The sequence below is a fragment of the Liolophura sinensis genome, chromosome 7, assembly GCF_032854445.1.
Source record: "Liolophura sinensis isolate JHLJ2023 chromosome 7, CUHK_Ljap_v2, whole genome shotgun sequence".
NCBI classification, from domain to species: Eukaryota; Metazoa; Mollusca; class Polyplacophora; order Chitonida; family Chitonidae; genus Liolophura; species Liolophura sinensis.
In genome coordinates this window covers 48,411,775-48,431,990 of record NC_088301.1, presented here as the reverse complement: position 1 = coordinate 48,431,990, position 20,216 = coordinate 48,411,775, and the positions used below count along the sequence as shown (strand labels likewise).

The 20,216-nt window shown below is 38.6% G+C and overlaps 1 protein-coding gene across 1 annotated transcript; it reads left to right on the top strand.

The window, feature by feature from the left end:
* Positions 1-497: 497 nt before the first annotated feature.
* On the top strand, positions 498-4,603 carry LOC135470981 (probable serine/threonine-protein kinase fhkA). The gene is made up of 5 exons (XM_064750029.1): positions 498-601; positions 1,046-1,210; positions 1,808-2,079; positions 2,648-2,722; positions 3,595-4,603. The coding sequence occupies exons 1-5, from the start codon at positions 498-500 to the stop codon at positions 4,434-4,436; spliced, it is 1,458 nt and encodes a 485-aa protein (XP_064606099.1). The 3' UTR covers positions 4,437-4,603.
* The last annotated feature ends 15,613 nt before the right edge of the window (positions 4,604-20,216 follow it).

Here is a 20,216-nt window from a genome sequence, read left to right as displayed (position 1 = left end):
TAATATGCTATATAACGTTGTAGGTAAAGTGTAAATCATGTATCATATTTTTTCAAAACGTCTTGACCTTCGTCATCTCTTTCTTTACAGTTTCGTAAAATATTTTTATGACGTCTTCGACAGTATACGTAACGTCTTCGACAGCATGAATGAGTCAAAACAATCATTACGGCAAAGTGAGTATATAAAACATATACGTCATAAAGGAAACCACATCACGTTTTGGACGTCGCGCAACAAAAGGTTCATGACGTTGAAGTCATGGAATGCTTGCTTCTCTTGGAGAGTTGACGTTATAAACAAACCAGCAACACTATGCTAAGTCAACAATGGATTGGCCGTCTGTATTTACTCCCAGTTAAATATTATGTCAAGCAAAAACGCCATTTTCAGTGACGTTGCCTAAAATGCACCCCACGATATCATAGCGACGGTAGTTTCCCTTAACGACAGAGAAACCTCAGTCAACAGAGACGTTGCGGACATGGCGTAGCACAATGTCTCCTTTCTACCCTTTTTGTTGTCTTTTGATCGTGTTATCTTCTTTCCTGGTGATTGGGTTTGCTTTGATTAGTTGGAACCAGCAAGACGACTGCGGGTGGTGAGTAAATCATGCTTTTATATTTAATTTTCTTTGGATACTAATGCAATTAATTGTATACATACACAGATTGGTTAAAGGTCGCTGTCAAACCGTCAGATCCAACTAGATCTAGCCTATCTTGCCTTCCTTGTTAAAGAGATGGCCGTTTCAGAATTAATAATGCTTTTTCTGTTGTGTATAGATTACAACAAACGTCCCAATCTTTGTTCCAGACCATCATACAACCTGAATCGCCTGATCATCCCAAGACAAAGCTCTTACTCCTCTTGTATAATGTTGTGTACTGTCGTATAACTAAGTGTTACGATTTGGAACTACATTCTTCACATGATCACTTGTATAACTCATTTGATTTCCTATATTATTCTTAATTACATACAAAAATGCCTCCACAGTCAAGCATGTATTTAAATTAACAGATTTTGTTTTCTTCTATTCTAGCGGTTTAACTGGCGACAGTTACATCTGGGGACTACCCCTGCAAGGGGAATCCCCGGACAGTTTCTTCTCATGGCAGAAGATCTTGGAGTACACCGGTTTAGACGGAAGCAAACTATGTGATCATGACAAAAACTCACATTTATTGAATTACTTCGAAAAAAGAAGGTTAGTGTACGCTCTTCATTGTTTTGGTGGTGTTAAATTTATGTATTATCATATATAATACATGTATAAATATAGAGACAAAACTGTTACCTTATTACGCTGATTGCACCTGATCACATCTCAAGCTCTTTCAGCATAAATAAACTGAAGAATACTCCACATTAATATCGGAAAATCATTGTCCTTATATTCAAAAGTAAATGCACAATATATACGAGTAACTAAATCGAATTACATACGTGAATTTGATCTTTTTAATTTGGTGCATACATCATCCCCAATTAAAAACACTTTAAAACATGTTGATACTTTGTCTTCATAAATAATAAATATAATACATAGTTGAAGTTTACGAACGCATTCATAGGAAATGTTCAGACTACTTTACGTATCCAAAACGTTAGTCAAAATCAAAAGTTAAATTGGTTGAAATTTAATGCGGGATTGATTATATTTCATATATGTGCACTGCTAAAAAACAAATGCCGTGTTCTTCTGAAAGACTAAGATCATCGACCAACGATTCGGTATATGAGAAACACACGCTTGAGAAACGTCATAGGAATTCGATTTCCTTTGTTTCTTATTCTTGTACAGTTTCAGACTTGACGACGATGAACTTTTATTGAGATCGTATTGTTCCGCCTACAAGTTCATTGCGGAAAACGTCATGTGGGCCTTCCCTAAACCGTCTGACACGAACAGATTGTTTGGATGGATGTCAGACTTCAGCGCCTGGATCACAGCATCAGTTCGGACCTTTGACTTTGAACAGGCGTTGGTGGTTTTGCAGAGACGTCTAGAATCGGTGACAATTCATTCGAGAACATGGATGGACAACCTGCTCAATAGTCACAGAGATATGGATGGTAAATCCGAAGGCTTAAAAAATCTTGATACACATAGAAAACATAGATTTGTTAGCCACAACTCGCCTGTAGGTGACACGTGAATGACACATTTACCTTGAGGTGGATTTATATGAATTTATAATTTACGGGCAAGGCATTAACAGTCGAACATTCCATTCATGTTATTGTGTTTTACATACATACAAAACCTGAGCTAAATACATATCCAAGACGTGAATTTTGAAATTTATGAAATATGCAAAACCTCAGCTCAATACATACGGTACTTTTTGAGATACCACCTCTAACATTTACCTGAACACGGCTTTCTCTGTTATTGGACGGCTACGCCGAACCTTGGGGTGCGACATAAGGTTCAGAGTACAGGCCAGGTAAACATATTAATATTACAACACAACGCTACTATATAAGTAAACCTAAATCATGTTTGACAATATAGAGCGTTAAGGTGTTTGTCCAAGAAATATGAAACAAAAATGTGGAGTTATATGTTACAATTGTGCTCCGGGTATATAGTACATAATATACTATGGGACTCTGATTTAAGTTATTTGTTGTCTTTCAGGCCTAGAAATTACAAAGAATCTCCTACTGGCCTATATCATCTGGAGGATGTCAGGCCTGATCTACCACAAGCAATGTAAGAGCAAAACTATGTTGTGCATATAAAAAATATTTAAAGTGGAAATAAAATTGCATTTTTTATCTAGATTTTTTGGTTCCTATGGATTAGAAGTGTATATAGATTATGTACAGAAGACAAATTTATCTTTCTTGTCTAAATGTAATTAGCGTACTATATTAGCAATTTGCAAATATGTTAAGCGTATTGCTAGTTTCAGGCCCATTTCTATGAATTTTCTAGAAGGTCAATTATTCTCTACCCTCTTCCTTTTGATCAATCCTTATAGTATAATGCGACATTTTGTTTGAAAGTTTGACATCTACAGGGCGAGATACTGGGTGTTTGGTCTTCAAGCTTACGTAATGTATGTAAATGACCTTTCAGTGATCTAAGTGACAAATGTAATGTATTATGTTACTATATATATATTCTACAGTATACATGTTGTTTTCATATCTACCTATATGTATACGGTCGAAGCTCTACACAATAGGTTTTATTAGTTGCATGGTTACACAGTGATAGGATACGCAAATATATTGTGTCAGTAAACCTCATATTAGGCGAGGCGTCAGTCTAGCCCAATATGAGGATTAATGACACCATATATTTGCGTATCCTATCACTGAGTCATCATGTAATGAATTTATCCTGCAAAGACCCATGAATTCATTGCAGAAACCCGATGTATAGGTGAATGACTTCAGCGATGTGACCATTGTTGGACCCCAACAATGGGAGATGGCCTACTCAGCAAACACATTTGACTTAAGATTGACAGGATTTAAGAATATATCTGTACCCCACGTGAACGTTGTTGTCCAATGAACAGCAGAGTATTTTGTATGATGCGGGATAAGTACCTAATGCATTATTGTAACTTTCAGGTTGGTTTTCTAAAGGCTCAACAAAAGGTAAACCACAAATGCATCTGGTATCAAGGGATTTGATGAATACTATCGCGTCCAACTACGTTGTTACCGAGTTGCTGAAGACCTGCCCGAATTACCATACCTTCCACTTACAGAGCAGGTCAACAAATCGCCTCGTTTACATGAAATGTTTGCGGTCAGAGGCCACTAAAACAGCCAAGTTAGCCCTGAATCGGGAAGAGCGCATTTTGAAAAGTATGAAACACAGGAATATCATACGTGTTGTGGACTGGATAGCCACGGGACCAATGCAGTGCCTTGGTTTGGAATATGCTAAACACGGGCATCTACAGATGGCACTCTCAGGTCATCTGGACGATTTTCGCATGGTTGAGAAGATCGCTGTGTTTCGCCAAGTTGTACGAGCAGTAGCGTATTTACACAGGGCAGGCTTCGCCCATCTCAATATCCAGGCCAACAGTGTTGCAGTTTTCCAGAAATGGTCTCTCGTCAAACTGTCTGGATTTGGTCAGGCGACAAAGGTAACCCGGAACGGGGTTAGTCCTATTCGAATCCTGAATCAAGCCGGTTCTATCTCCGCCCCTAAGAACGAGCCGTGCGACCCGCTCAAAGCGGACATTTGGGCTTTGGGCGTTCTTTTCCTCTTCATCCTAACCGGCGAAGCCGAAACATGCAATGCAGATCCTAACTACGAGAAACTGTCCTCTGTTCTCCAGAACGACCCTAAATACCAGAAAGGTATTAAGAGCCTGATGTCAGGCATGTTGTCTTCGGATCCACGGCGACGTCCATCCGCCCCGGCGATCCTTTCTCACCTGGAGAAACTAGAGAAATAAGCTGTATTTTCCTGAATGAAGTCAGAACGAACATCAGAAACTGCTCATTTTGGCTATAATCAATACATGATTTGGCTCAAAAAAGATGTATCAGATCATAAATACTGGGATTAGAAACTATTTCTATCATATTTCGACATTAACGTCAAGTTTATATACTATTCATGTTTACATTTCACGTAAAGCCATAAAAGAGCTTAATTTCATTACGTCCGGAAAATCTATTTGTGCTCATTGAACTATATTAAAAGAATTAACATTCAAAGTTAGTTCATGCAGTGATACTTCTTTTATAGATTATGCAATCCAAACAATTCTTAAAGCGTAAAATTTTCCACTGACGCAAGACGGATGAAGTGTGCTATTTCATAATAAAAATATACTTGGCAATAAGTGTGAGTGTCATTTATTACAGTTTCAAGGTCCCAAAAACACAACTTGTACTGTTTGTAATATTCCAGCAAGAAATGGGTGGATATACACGTGTATTAGTTAGTGGTTAGATTCCTCGTACTAAACACTAGCGTGAAAATCCGAAACCATTCTATAATTTATTTATGCTGTAAGGTTAATTGAAATGTATTTTTAAAATTAATTAATTAAGATGTATGATCATAACTAATCTAATGTTTGATGATTTTAATTGTTGATAGATCATTTGTTTTTTTTAACAGATTTACATTCAAAGAATCAGGTGTTGTGAAGAGTGTATAAAGGTTCATCTTGAGTATCGTGGGTCTGGGAAGGTGTATTTTCAAAAATCCACGCATACATTGACTATATCAGAGGAACTGGCAGACTGATTCTTATAATCACTTTATTTTATATATTTGATTGGTTTTTTATTCCGTACTCAAGGATATTTTACTTATACGACGGCGGCCAGCGTTATGGTGGGAGGATATCGGACAGAGCCCATCCCACGTACTCTTATATTCATCCCAGGTGTGTAAATATATAGACATATTATCTGGAAGATCAATGTAGAATTCAGTGACGGGCATTTTACAGTACAGATCCTTGATCTTTGGAAGAAATCGTGTCCATCTTATACATTCTAACTAATTAACAATGTTAAATGTTGCACGTCTTTCCGGATGCGTGTTGCTGTTAGAGCATTAAGAGAGGAGTAATAGTGCAATGGTGTATCCAGGTATTGATCATTTACGCGTCACAATAAGGTAGAATGAAATCAAACGCCTTTGTGATACGGTGTTCGCTGTCGATCACCTGCGGGCCGAGAACTTAATAACACTATATGGGCATAATCTTATTACTGTGTATTGCTTCTAGATATGAGTTAAAAGCTCCCTGAAATAACGGTTTCGGTTTTATGAATGTCTGTTCCCTCCATAGTTAAACATGTAAAAGCACTGTTACCAGAAACCACGCGTTCCATTGATTAGTTTTAATGCTTAACGTAGTTCTTCTGATGATGGCAAAATAAAGTGCCGAAATATGGAGTCAAAATGAGCCTTTCGTTTTTCGGAGTTACACCACTCGTGCAATATTACTGGACTATAGACACGTATGCTATAACTTGCATCTGGCCAAAACAATTTGATTTAACAGTTCTTAAATATTAAAAATTTCCAAATCTATGGAATAAGATGTATACACCATGGTTTCAGTTTTCAGGCAAGCTTATTACCTCGCATGCATTAACTGGTAAGGGGTTGTAACTAGTGATTCTGTACTTCATGTGAAACGTTAAGGCTGAAGTTATCACTGCCCGATATACAGAAGTATAACTTTAAGAAAATGGTTGGTCTCTTTGTTGTGAATTACTATATTATAATTAATAATAGCATCAAAATGATCTTATTTAAGAAGATCTGTTTTCGTAACATGTAGGCCTGCGCCTCGATTCACGCCGGTATAATATGTAACTTGTATGCTATGTATACAAGCGATATGAATATATTTGTTATCAGTAATATGACTGCATTAACCATGTGGCCGTTGGAACAGCCTTTTAAAATGAAAACATAAAATTTTTTTTTCGACTTGATGTAGAATCTGTGTGATAACGAGTTGGTTGTAAATGCACAAAGGCTTATCTGGACATACATGTAAGTATAAACCTTTACACATGACTTAGCTGTGAATTTTCATTCAAAATAAATCTACTATGTATAACAAAAATGATGGCGTACTATAAAACATACCACCGGTAAGGTACAGATAGTATACGATACAATGTAGACACAACTTTCGTACTCTTTAGTATAAACGGTAATGGTAGAAAAACCTCAATATACAGCTTCGGTGTTCGTTGGATTATACATGGAAACTGTAGCAGGCTACAACAAACCCGCGAGCTCCAGCAATAATTTTCGTCCCAAGTTCCCGTAAGTAACATACGCCGCCAGTGAAATATTTTTGAGCACGGCGTAAAACAGCAATCAAATAAGTTATAATATAATAAATAAATGTTAGCAAAATAAGTTGTTATATGTTTAGATTTATTAGCTCTTTATGCAGGCAGGTATCCGCTGTCGAAAAGTTTTACCTTTTACAGGACTGGTGTGATACAGGGGTAACAAACTAATGCTAATTTCAGTCACAAGTCTGTGGGAATGTGCGCGCGATCTCTCTCTCTATGGGTGCTCTTAATGGCTTTTTATACGGGCACCGGACCGAGACACTATTATTCATGTGCATGTTTTGCTATGACCCCCGTGTCAATCCTAGTCGAAACCAAAATACCGCGTCCTTGACCATGTAGAACATATGGCAGATCAGTTGAAAGTTCGGCTTACTTGTTGTCTATACCATGGCAATATGATGCGTCACATTTGTTTCTTAGCATTTATTCTAATTAACAGGTTAGATTTCATATTCAGTGTATACCCGTAGACATCAGCAAGTGCTAAAACCATCAATACTGAAACATCCGAATATACATGCCTTTTCTATTAGAGATAAGCACGTTAAAGCAAGTGTACAGCTATACAAATTTGTCGCCAAGTTTATATGCTGTAATTAGGAAGGAAACACTCCTCGTGCCAGGCAATATGCAATACATGTTGTAACGAAAAGTCATTAATATAGCGATGTATAATATAAAAAATAACGTTGGCGTGAACACCTTTACCTAACATATCATCAATTATCAGTGAATCAGTCGAATGTACAGCTTACGTATAACCCCTAACCTGAAATCAGGGCAGATATCACGACCCAGTTCACTCGAGACAGGTTAGCATATAATTCATGTGTACTACCCACTCAGCAATATACATATATGAATGCAGGTATAAAGTAATCTATATACCATTCACTCATGATTATATATATATATATATGCAAATCTGTACGGCTGAGATCTATTCTTCCAGCGTTGTCTGATCAAGCAGTCAGGAGCACACCGAGTTTGGAACTGCAGAACCACTGAAGATATCAAAATAAGTCAGTGAATTCTACCAGTGCCAAGAGCAGTGGAAAACTCCGTATATCAGTGACTTGATTCGTTCATGCAAATGTCGATGGCTTCTTGATGGATAGGATTCTTCGATAACAGCCGATACGAGTGCATAATAATATGCACATTAAAATATACACCTGAAAACCTGGGGCGCCCTCCGTGACAGAGTATTCAAAATGGCGGCCTACCATAATACACGCATCAGTGCCCACCCTACACTTGATATCGAATGGATTTTCACAAAGCAATCTCACTTGCTGAAGCTATAGTTGTACAGTCCTTATTTACGAAGCTCTAACCAAAAGATATATATATATATATATGTGTGTGTGTGTGTGTGTGTGTGTGTGTGTGTGTGTGTGTGTGTGTGTGTGTGTGTATTACTATAAACCTGAGGCGGACTGGGCAGCAAGAAACTAGATTTACTGTGCACTGTTTCCCTTGCATAACCCTCCAGGCCACCTCGGCCAGCGGGCAAGCCATAGGTACAGATGACATAGGACATTCATTCAAGGCTGAATAGACCAAGCGGGACAATCCACCTTACAAAAAGGTATTGTTCTCTTTCGAGATCCAGGGAAAGTGGGCATTGTGTGATTGGCAAGTACGATAAGAGAACAAGACAGCCCTAAGGGGTTAAAGAGAGAAGTGGAGTTGCAGACCTTAACTTAACAGACAGAAAACGTACAAGCGGACTAGTCACTGTGTTAGACTGCGGCGTGTCGTTTGATATGGTTGACCATATCCTTATTTTTTTCATTTTGAGCTTATGTAACTTTTTAAAAATGTATTGATTTTGAGTAACAATGTACAAATGCAAACTTTGTTATGTATCGAGATAGAAAGATTTGTAGACATTTTCAACAGGGATCATTTGGACAATATTAAAATAGAGCAGAAAAAAGTGTAGAAATATATATCTTGGACATTTCAATTCTGAAGTTTGGAAATGTCGAAAACAGTGTGAAATGAATTCATACATTGTGGTAGGGAGATTCTGTGACTTAATATCTGGGAAAATGGCATAATTTTCTATCGGTAAGTGAATCGTTCCCAACAGTCAGCCCTGTCGTATATTGTACAGTAGGGTCGTTTGTACTTGTCACCTGAAGGCGAACTGTAAACTAATCCGGTGCAAACATAAAGACATAAACATTATGTACAATGGATACAGTGAAAAGGCGGTAAATGCTTATACAAATATATACTGAATTAACCTCTTGGTCGTGTGACTTAACTAGAGAAATAAAAAAATAATCTTATTTAAAACTTTTTACAACAATTGCACACCTTGATGTTCCCGACGTTTCTCCAATGTTTATCTTCCCGACAACGAGAGACAACCAGCTAAAAGCGGATAAATTCTCGAAGACGTGAGGACGAAATTTGGAGAAACAGTAGAAACCCCAACATGCGAGTGTAATAATGAATATACCGCAAGGCCAAGTGTTTGGTTGTTATCCCTTCATCGAGGGTCCGTGGTTGAAACCTTGTCGGAAAGCCAATCTAAACCATGTATGTCACTAGTTGAACCACGGGTATCAGAGTCACCGTGAATTCTACTAGTGCCATTCACGGTAAAGACAACATGCATAGCAGGGGTACACACCCTGCACTAGACTGAAGTCGGCTGTAGGCATCTGATATAAGCAAACAAAACAAATAGCATTGCTCTAAGAACGTGAACCAATAAAACATAGACGTGTGTCCTGGTCACTAAGTTTTGGTCAGACATCGTTTAAGGTAGCTCTAGCTGTTTAAGGTAGTCCGACAGGTGGCAAGTGACTCGGGCAGAGTCCAAGGCTTAACTGACGAACCCATGATCAGTAGGCTGTATTTATAGCCAGGCCACAAGCAGTGGTCATTTGTCGTTAGGTAATTCCACGGAAAATAATAGATCATTATAATTTTACAGTTGTTAAGCTTGGACAAGTCAATACCTGCCACTGCGCGTTAACTTCAACCTGACAATGCGGCAGCTTGTGCTAACAGCGTTGCGTAACCTGGACTAAGCCTTCGTTGCATGGGGCCATCATTATTCGGTGTCCAGAGAACTTAACTAGCGAAAGCAGAAAGGTCCGAAAGATTACTGGATTAATGTGTGAATGAAAAAGACTATTCCAAGGGATTTTTTTGTTGAGTGCTCTTGCTGTGAACAAAGCAAATATGCGAAGAAATCAGTCAACCAAAACTTGCAATCTCAAATTAGAATATACCCTGTTGATAAATTCGGCTTGCCGTTGCTACAATGTGTAACACAGGGCAACAGGAAAAAGTTCCAAACAAACTAGTGGTCAAAACAAAATGTGGGCAATGGTTGTTAATGTTCCGTTACCCTGTCATTACATGACCGACATGTCGCAAACACGCCAGTACTCTCTAGCTTAAATCACGTGGCCTCATATGCAGGTTTACTCTCGTGAACAACCAGCTCTACGCTATCCAGACAAAATATGCAGCGTGAAGGAAGTCGCGTTCTTGAGAAAAGCTCCGTTATAATTTGATTTTCAATAAATGTGTCCCCTATGTATATAAGACCAGAAGTAAATTACTGTGCGGTGTAGACTCTTAAACGTAATCCCTGTGGTTAAAATTTTTTAACCACAAGGATAATCGGCATTATCAAAATGTGGGCGTTTACAACCACCAATAGAAGAAAAAAATAATAAAATAAAAAATAAAAGCTTACCGTGCCTATTTTCAGGTAGAAACATTACCTTCTACAACCAAGCTTGATATGAAGCTAATTCAAAGATCTTGGGGCATGGCGCTGTCCGCATGATTATAGGACATGGACATCTAGCTTATAGCGAACGTAGGCAGGGAGAACCTGACCTGTACACTGACCGCTTGACCAATAAGGACCATCTGCGCACGCAGGTATTGCATAACGGCTGCACAGCGCGGAGAAAACAGGTTTGTCGTCATCGGATCGATCTTTTACAACAACCAAGGTCAGCTCGCTCTCTTACTTCGGCTTGACCACGGGTCATTCAACAGTAGAAATTGACAACTATTTTTGCCTACTCGGAATGTCGCGTAGGTGATCAAAACAGCACGCAGTACAAATCATGTAAAATCTACCTAAAAAGCATAGACAAGCATGGATGGGGACCTCTGCAGGTTAACTAACTACCGTGCCTGCTAATTATCACTGCTACATGCATACGTCACCAGGTAGAAATGCAGGGCATTATTACGTAACACTGTGAACGGATCTGTCATTCATATACGTAATAAAACTCTGGCCTCTCATATGACGAGTGGTCAGGGCCAGCCACAGGGTAGGTGTTAATGGCGACAGAATCCCTATATTTTGCATAAGAGTTCATATACTTATCAGCAAGGAAGAATTTAATTTTGACAATTTCATATCTAAATGCGCAGAAACGTGTTATTTTCATAGCAAAAAAGAGCATAGGATGTTCTTTGGAGTAATATTTGTGCATCAGTGGACTGATGATTTCATCAAATACCATATAAAATATATTGTTTGCTAGTTGGCATGTTCAAACCCTATATTGGGGTATTGCTTGTAAATTTATAGCCCTGACTAATATCTATCCCGCAAAGCCTCTACGATTGCATCCATGACTTTCGCGAGTCAAAAGGAGAAGGCAAGATTTGACATAACGCAAGAACTTTTGATCATCATCACCACCCTGTGCTGGATAATTAAATGTGTTTTGACTAAACATGGTTATTCTTGTATACAGCCCGTCAGAGCTCCAAAGCTCGTCATTGAGGCAACACATTTCTCCAATTAGCGCGAATTCCATACCTTAAAACGTGTTTATCCTACAGGGACAAGTATCTCAACAGATTCAATAGTTTGATATGTGCATCAGTAGTATCTATACCGAAAGAATTATCAGAAGTACAGGTATCTGAAAGCCACAATCTTTGTAATTGACGTTTGTTGCATGTAAGTGATATCAGTAAAGTTGTAATCATTATAGCTTTAAGACATACCTAACAAAACTGATTTAATCCCCATGATGCATAAATTCCTTGTAAAATTTGTCAAACGATTTAATGATAAACATTGCTACAACACCACTGCTGTATTATCGAAGTGGCGTTAATCAATAGTTATTCAACATTAACTACAATGAATTTGCTATTGCACCAGTTTTACTCCATATTTAACCAAAGCTTTGTACGACTGTAAAACCACATAACATACTACATATATATGCTTTGTTTGCTCTGAAAATTGGTCATTGCAATTAATCATTTCAATAATAGTTAACATCGTATTTCGGTGATAAGGCGCTAGATTCGGCTTTCCCAAAGTCTGCATGAGATATACCCATAGCTTGTCTTGTGAAAGGGCACAATCTGTTACGGCATTTGAGCTGTAAAGTATACTGCAATATACAAATGTGTCCATAAACCTGATATCCTCCTTCCGAACATAGCTAATTAAACAGACTTGTATATTAAGTAAAAACGGTGGAAACAATGACTAAAATTTAAACATACTCCTCCATAGATAAAGATCTAAAACCTTCTAAGATTCATTCTGAAATATTCTGACCGCTTACCTGTTAAAAACAAATTTCTGGGATGAAATCTGTCAAGTCACCTTTGCAGAGCCTTTGTTGGTGGTGGATTCACTACTACCTGGTCATAATACCTGGCTGCTGCTTAAATACTCATCGAGGAATTCCCGCCGCAGGGGAGGGACCCAGATGCTGGGGAGAGGCGAGTGTTCGGGGTGGGAGGGGGACAGGGAACAGGAAAATAAGATGGGGTTGGACCGAAAAGGGGGGGGGGGGCGTCGGAAATGGGAAGTTGAGGAGGGGGGAGATGGGCGTTGTTCTTCATTTTGAAGAAGAAATCAAGGGGGATCAAAATCTGGGTGGTCAAGCAGAATAAGAGTAATTGGAATGAAGTTGGCGTGCTGGACAAAATCTGAATTATCACCAGAAGTTCCGTATGTTGTTGTTATGATAATCTCACAAATTGACCTAATGGTCACATTTGGCAAAAACTAGTCCAAATTCTGTTGGATGAAACATAGTGTGTCATCTGTGTATTAGAGTCTTCATGGTTTCCTAATTATGGTATATACCTTACAACTACTGGCGTTTCAGTGTATACAGCTTTTTGTATTCTACTTTACAAGGATTTATCCCTTATATTTGAATAGATACATTTCTTAAAGTTCCTATAATGGACCTGAGTTGATAATCTTTCAACAGAGTTGGGATTGGCCCACTGAAATATTTTAAATAGATAATCCGCCAATCTATTTCACATTCCCGCATAGGAAGTTACATATTATCCTAACTGTTATAGTTATATAAATAAAACATACAATTTTTTGCATTTGTAACGCCTGTGCTGTACATGAGTTCAGCATTCACAGGAATGTATTGACAATATATTCTGCTGATTTAGCCTTCATATGAGGCGGTGGCCACAAGTAATTTCATTTCTGCGTTTTGTGACAGATGCTTGCTGGTTACGTATGTCAGTATGATAGTAGATTGAATAGTTGTCGCGACCTCTTCACCTGTTGTTCATTATAGGTGGACACAGTCATCGTACCCGTGTCGTCCGGGGTGAGGGAGTCTTGCCTGGCATGTCGTCTTCCAGACATTTCAGCTTGGTCAAATCTCGCAGATCTCACCTGTACCAAAAGCATTGTTCGTATCCAGGCTACCTGCAATTAAAATCCTTTGTCCCCCAGGTATCACGGCTACCGCATTTTATAAGCTGACACATCGGCATTAATTGTTGCCCCATTACTCCTTTGGCCATTGTGGACAAAACCCTGAAGCATTCAAAGCATTTTGGCCGCTGTTTTAAATTAGTGGCGGGAAAACCAGCAATTCTGGAACCTGTCAGTTGACGGATAATCCTAGCTCCCGGCATCCTTGTTGAATAATAGACGACCTGTCCGCCGGTCACAAACTCTACACCCCCCCTCCTTCCTTCTGTGTACAACAGCAAGAATACGCCAAACTCAGTGGATCTTAGATAATACTGGCGTGCATGTATTACTTATTTTCCTCTCCCAGTAACCACACGTTTGCATTCTATCGTCAATCCGAGATGTGAAACTCACCCAATGAGGTCGACTCCGACGAGAACGTCTATAATCATGCTCACATAATAATCTATGCAAAGCAATAAAAAAAAAGTGTTACCTTAGTTGATTTCAAATCAAGCGCAGATTCAAGAATCCAAATCACGCTCCCAACTAAATTGTATTAAATTTAATGTTTGGAGTCTTGATATACACCAGCTTCTGTCTTAGCAACATCAACAAGAGAGTCTCCTATGAGAATAAGGGAAATAATTGAATCTGTAATTCAATTTACAGTCGAAATTTCATTCTTAACATATATAAGAAACATTCACCAATAATCTGAAGCAACACATAAATCATCACTTTAACTTTCAGTTGGTATTTTTTTATCACATTGAGCAGCTATGTGCAGGTAGAGAGGACGACACAGGCTGGTTAATGTATATCATAATTGTTAAGTGCAGAATTTATTGCTCTTTCTCATGATCAAATATATAGTAACATGGTATTATCACTCGCCATTTGCACCTTTTTCGAAACAATAAGAAATGACTAACCAGTATCTAAACAACTTAGAATGCAGAGTTTAGAGAAATATTGAAGGACTGAGTGTGATATTTCCTGCTCCTTTGTGGCATGGACCTTGCATTATTACAATTCGAAATTTTTCAGCATTTTAGACTCCAAACGATACTCTGTAAATACAGTTAGACAACAGATAACAGCGTGGAATAAAGAGGGGCTTGTGACTTCCTGCATGTCGACCGGATCGGTCAACCGAGAAAATTGACTGAGGTAGGGAGAGTGAAGCTCTCACCGGCCGCAAAATGCCAAATAAAACGCCTGGATTATCCCATAACTTTATGCCATTTTAGATGAACATTTTAGCTTATTTGAAAAAAAAAAATAAAAACATTTACTGAGTCGAACTGTATCATGAACGATTAAAACTTTACCTAATTAGTTAAAGTACTGCTTGCAGGTTGTGATAGCAGTTTACAAGCTACGGGCAGTTGAATAAATACGCAGTTACTCAGAAAATACCACAGTGAGATTTACGTTTTAAGGAAGCCTGGTGCAAATTTTATACTCATATCATACTTTATACTCCAAGGAAGAAAAACAAAACAGTAATGTGGTAAACTTGGTGTATGTGGTTGTTTGTAGTTGACTGCCATAAAGTGAAATCTCTACGGTTTGTCAGATCTTCCGTATAGTAAATTACGTTCACTGTTAGTTTTGAGCGTTATAATATATGATGACTGCAGGCGCAATTGCTGTTTTCCAACGACATGACAGTTTAGGCCTGTCTGCAGACTGCACATGGTTGACTGAACAAAGCCCCGAGGTTTGAATAGAGATGGAAAGGCAATAGGTCAAGGAATCCTTGTAAGTTCAGGTTGGGAAAATCGTGCTAACGTAATGGAATGTGTTAACCTGTGATAACGACTGGACCAGTCAAGCTTCACAGACCTGTTTCCTTTGTTACCTTTCATTGGTGTCTACCTTGGCCACTGATTCGGACCCTGGAAATGACACCATTATACTTTCGATTCAAGTTTGTTTTGTTCTCGTGAACAATAACTAGTCCTGCAGGGCATTGCGTTGCACTGCTAAAATCCGAACAGACAAGCACCCCTATTCCGGGTTTCCTCACCCCTAAGCACCCCCATTCCCCGCCCCCAACTCCTCTTCACCGAGCACCCTTACCCCACCTGCATAATGCAGGTACGAGCTCTCCTAGCCCGAACACCACCACATGAATGCTCTTGCATGCAGGAACCGTGGAGATCTTCAGCCGGCGGGAATGGGTTTACATCGAAAGATTCCCGCAGAGGGTGGGAAACAGGTTTACTTGGCTAATACGTTCAAAAGACTTTCAGGTCTGCATATGACAAAAGGACAGGGGAATGGTGACTAAGGTTACATCACAGGGACAAGCTCCGAGGTCACCCTTTGTCATAATTCTGTAAATGCTTTATGCATCGCAATGTATGTCCAAGTCTAAGCTACCGTTTAATACATGTAGTTTAGCAACTTTCAGTCACGATTTATTATATACGTTGTAATCACAAACTTCCGTCTACATACTTCAAAGTTCTCTCTCCACGATACTGCCGCTGTGGTGTAAAGCCATAATCATCCATTCATTCAGCAGATCACAGTGACAATGTATGGTATCACATAAGTTGGGTTATTCTTATTCTGCTTAAGACAAGAACTCTGCTTGAATGTATCAACCCACGTGGACTGCTCTGTCGGTACAATGGGACCACTTCTGTTTCAGTTGTTTATTTTATTTATTTATTTATTTGGTTGGTGTTTGAAGCCGAATTTTTCACTTATACGACTGCGACCAGCATTATGGTGGGAGACTAGTGGACTGAGCCCGGGAAATACCCACGATCATCGGGAAGTTGCTGCAAGACCTTCCCATGTACACGTTTTGATTGTTGACATGTCCCATGCCTTATGTGTAGAGTAATTAAGTCCGCCTTCATGCGTTAGTTATAGAAGAAAATCTAATTATTCTGAATTTCTAGAGTAATCTTATCAGCGCGAAAACAGGAATGCACGATTATCTGTGTGCGCTACACACACACACACACACACACACACACACACACACACACACACACACACATATATATATATATATATATATTTATATGTTACTTTCTTATTTTTAATAATGGCCTGTGTGCCATTGTATGCGGAAGAAAACCTCCACAGATATGTGGTCTTTCTGCATTCAGATGAAACATTTGGCATATATGTCATTACATTATAAAAGACTACATCACAGACAAATGGTCACATGCATGCAACCTGTGAAGTACAGTCTCCTGTGAGTTATCGTTTTATTGTATTTATTTGATAGGTGTTTTGCGACGTGCTCGAGATATTTACAGTGGTTTTATTGTAAGATTTTATGTAAATGTTTCAATAGAAATTAGTTTCTAGTTCCATGGTTTATGCAGAATTAGGTAAAAATGCAGTGATGTTAATTGCAATTTACTCAGAATGCTGTGTATTCATCAAGTTTAACATACAAATACATTAAAACAGTACAAAGGTACCAGGACTCGGGGAGGCTTAGGCCAGCAGCAATACCTTGTTTTATCCAAAAATACAATATGAAGGCCTCAGCACAGATAGCAAAACCAGAACAACTGGTCACAATTTACCGGTGAAATACGGCATGTCGTCAGTTTAGGAGTTAGGTTTTTATTCTAAGTGTTCAAGTAACTGCTCAAATATACAATGACCCATATGTGCTATCGTTTACAGAGGAAACTTTCGATAGATACATGTATGTCATTGCGCGACCTATCAGTGTTTTTGCAGACAATGACTTACCTATGCCGTTACATGTATGTGCCAATGAAAGATTGGAAAGATTTTCATTATATAGCCCATCTTTATCATGCCAGACAGAGGAAACGTTCGATATGCAGGCAACAGTCTATCAGTTCCACTGTACACAGATGAAACATTTCTCTAAGTAGACGTAACTGTCAGACTTTTAACATCATGTTGTACACATATGTTATAGATTTGTTTGGCGTGTGTTCTGTTTCCAGATACTGGGCAGCTTTTGTAAGTAGTCACCCCTTTTAAGGTGAAAGCCATTCTGAGTAATTTTAGGATGTCTAAAAGTCTTTTAAATTGAAGTCGACTTTAATGTTCAGATTAAACGTTAATCTAAGCGTCAACTCCGACGCTTAGATTCAGATTTCAAACTCATGGATAATGTCCAGATCAGATGTAGGTATCGAAGACGAGCTTTGATGGCAACTGTTCATACAAGCACAATCTTGAATTAATAATGCACAGCTACTGTACTTTTTTCAACGAGAAAGTATCCAATGCAGTCTGTAACCCTTAACTCTGGTCCACACCGGTTAAAATGTATATCGTATGGTTTAAAGATGGTCCGTGCCAGCTGTAGTTTTGATCGGGAATAGATGTATGACGGTTTTACACGTTTCGGCGAGTAGCATATTGATTATAGCTTTATTGCAAATACTAGTATTCCGTTTTCATCGTGGTGATATAGATTTTAGGCATGCATATATGCCCCGATCCCTGCACAGGTGCAGTTCTTTGTGATATTTGAAAACCCTTCTAAAATACCACAATACTGTCAGATCAAGATTCTGAGGCTGTATACTGTCTGTTTCGTCAGTAACACCCCGTGGTACATGGCGGGCGGATGGTAATTGACGTGGGGGATGACGGAAATCTGATATAATTCATGCTCATAAAATAAAGCTCAGGTATGGCAATTCATGCAAACACGTACTTTGAAATAAAGATTGTTCAAGAGCTGTACGGGTAACATCAAAGGAAATTGAAGGAAACGGATTTTGTACCATTGAATAATTCTTCCTTTTAAACCACTCCTCCAGCACGTTTCGCTTGTGTCGTGGTTCTGAAAATAAAAAATTTGTAGTCTTTTTAGCGGGACGAGAATCATCGATCTGGCACACGGCAGAATGCTGTGATAAATTTGCCATAAACTTCTGTATAATCATCACAGAACACGATGTCACCAGTTTACAGATGTGACAGCTCTTTTCTAATCTGTAACAACTACAACATTACGTTAAAAACCACCAACCTCTGAATGCCAATAACAGATCGAATTCGATATTTTAACGCCACGGAGGAGTGCTGAGCTCGCGGACTCAGCAGAATTTTTTTTTGCTTACTGAGATACCGGCAATCATGAATAGCCACTCGCTTACACTAGGTTAAGCTCAGTGGTTAACCGCATCTAAACCGGTTTCATGCACTACAAGGTGTAAGCATGTAAGTGCGCTGTTCGGGATTGCCAGATACGTTCGAAGGGACATAACCCGTGCTGACACACTCTACACACTCAAGAGATGCATTGCCAGGGAACAACAACTGTTGATCTATACGAGGTTTCTTTTACAAACAGGTGTAAAGTTTTCTAGTACGCCAGGATTAAGAGACTCAATGTCACCCACTTACCTTAAAATTGACTTGAAACCCCTTTTGGAAAACATTAGCCTAAAAAGCATGACAGTCTTTAGAGTTCCTGTTTTACAGCAATCTATATCAACTACAAACGGAAACAAATCGGATGAACAACGTATCCCATATGGTCTAGTGGTTAGGTTTCCTAACTTTCACCCAAGCGGCCCGGGTTCGATTCCCGGCATGGGAATGATACATTTTATTTTAAAGCGCGCACAATACAGATTGAACTGTGATCTGTGAAAAACATTGTCTGACGATTGTGTCAGAATCAACACAACATTGAAGAATAAATATTACCACATACAGCTGTATTCTGTATTTATACAGATAAACTCTGCATGTTAAAGACTGGATTCATTTGCGCTTTAAACACATCTGGATCAAATCATCCTGTCTTTTTGTCAGATTATGCTTATCAGTGTCTGTAAATACAAGGAAAGGAATCTTTTTGATGTTACATTATCTAGATTCTGAATGTTTAGTAGATGCTAGAGTGCAGGTATTCATTCTGGAATAATAAATTTAGTTTGTCTGGATGTACAAAATTTAACTTGATCCAGTATGCTCGACGTGAACTTTTGATTGATTGTTTAGTTAATTCCTTACCTCTCTTAATAAGTATCAAACATTAATTGTTTCTGTATCTTGATGAATTGACACTAGTTTAAAATGGTTATATGTGCTCAGCTGTCATCACAACGAGGCGTATAAAAAACATTGTCTTTATACAGGTGGAATGAAAATTATGTTGAATACACTGTATATAGATGGTGTATCGGGTTTTCTACATGATCATGGTTGATTATGCCGTTGGCAGATGGTAGGTGTTACTAATGATCTTTCTGTTGTTTGTTGTATTAGGTCGACAGCTGTGTGTTTGTAGGGATCAATGGCTCTTTGAATGTAACAATGTAATGTGTTTTGTCCTCTGGCATGAACAATAACACAATACTCGATTTGGTATACACCACCGAAAAGATTAGTATGGTAGACGCGAAGGGTTTATTGACCTAGGTTTAGTACTGTGTGCTAAGAAATCAATCCTACGGTTTTTCAAAAAAACAGAGATGGGATGATAGGAGAGGCTGTTTTAATCATATGGGATCCTCAGTGTGGAAAACAATGCGATGCTTAATATTTCTGGTTAAGGAAGTCAATACCAAGATCATGTTGCGTAAATATGTTCATTCTGACCATACCTATCAATCAAACCGAAGAAATTATATGAATACCGGTACTACAAGACATTTTGTGGAACTGCAAAATTTGAACGACATTTATTATTTAAAATTTTACATCGACA

Coding starts and splice junctions, on each gene's coding strand:
- LOC135470981 (XM_064750029.1), top strand. CDS start 498: ATGTCTCCTTTCTACCCTTTTTGTTGTCTTTTGATCGTGTTATCTTCT. Junction 602..1,045: donor CAGCAAGACGACTGCGGGTG/GTGAGTAAATCA, acceptor CTTCTATTCTAG/CGGTTTAACTGGCGACAGTT. Junction 1,211..1,807: donor AATTACTTCGAAAAAAGAAG/GTTAGTGTACGC, acceptor ATTCTTGTACAG/TTTCAGACTTGACGACGATG.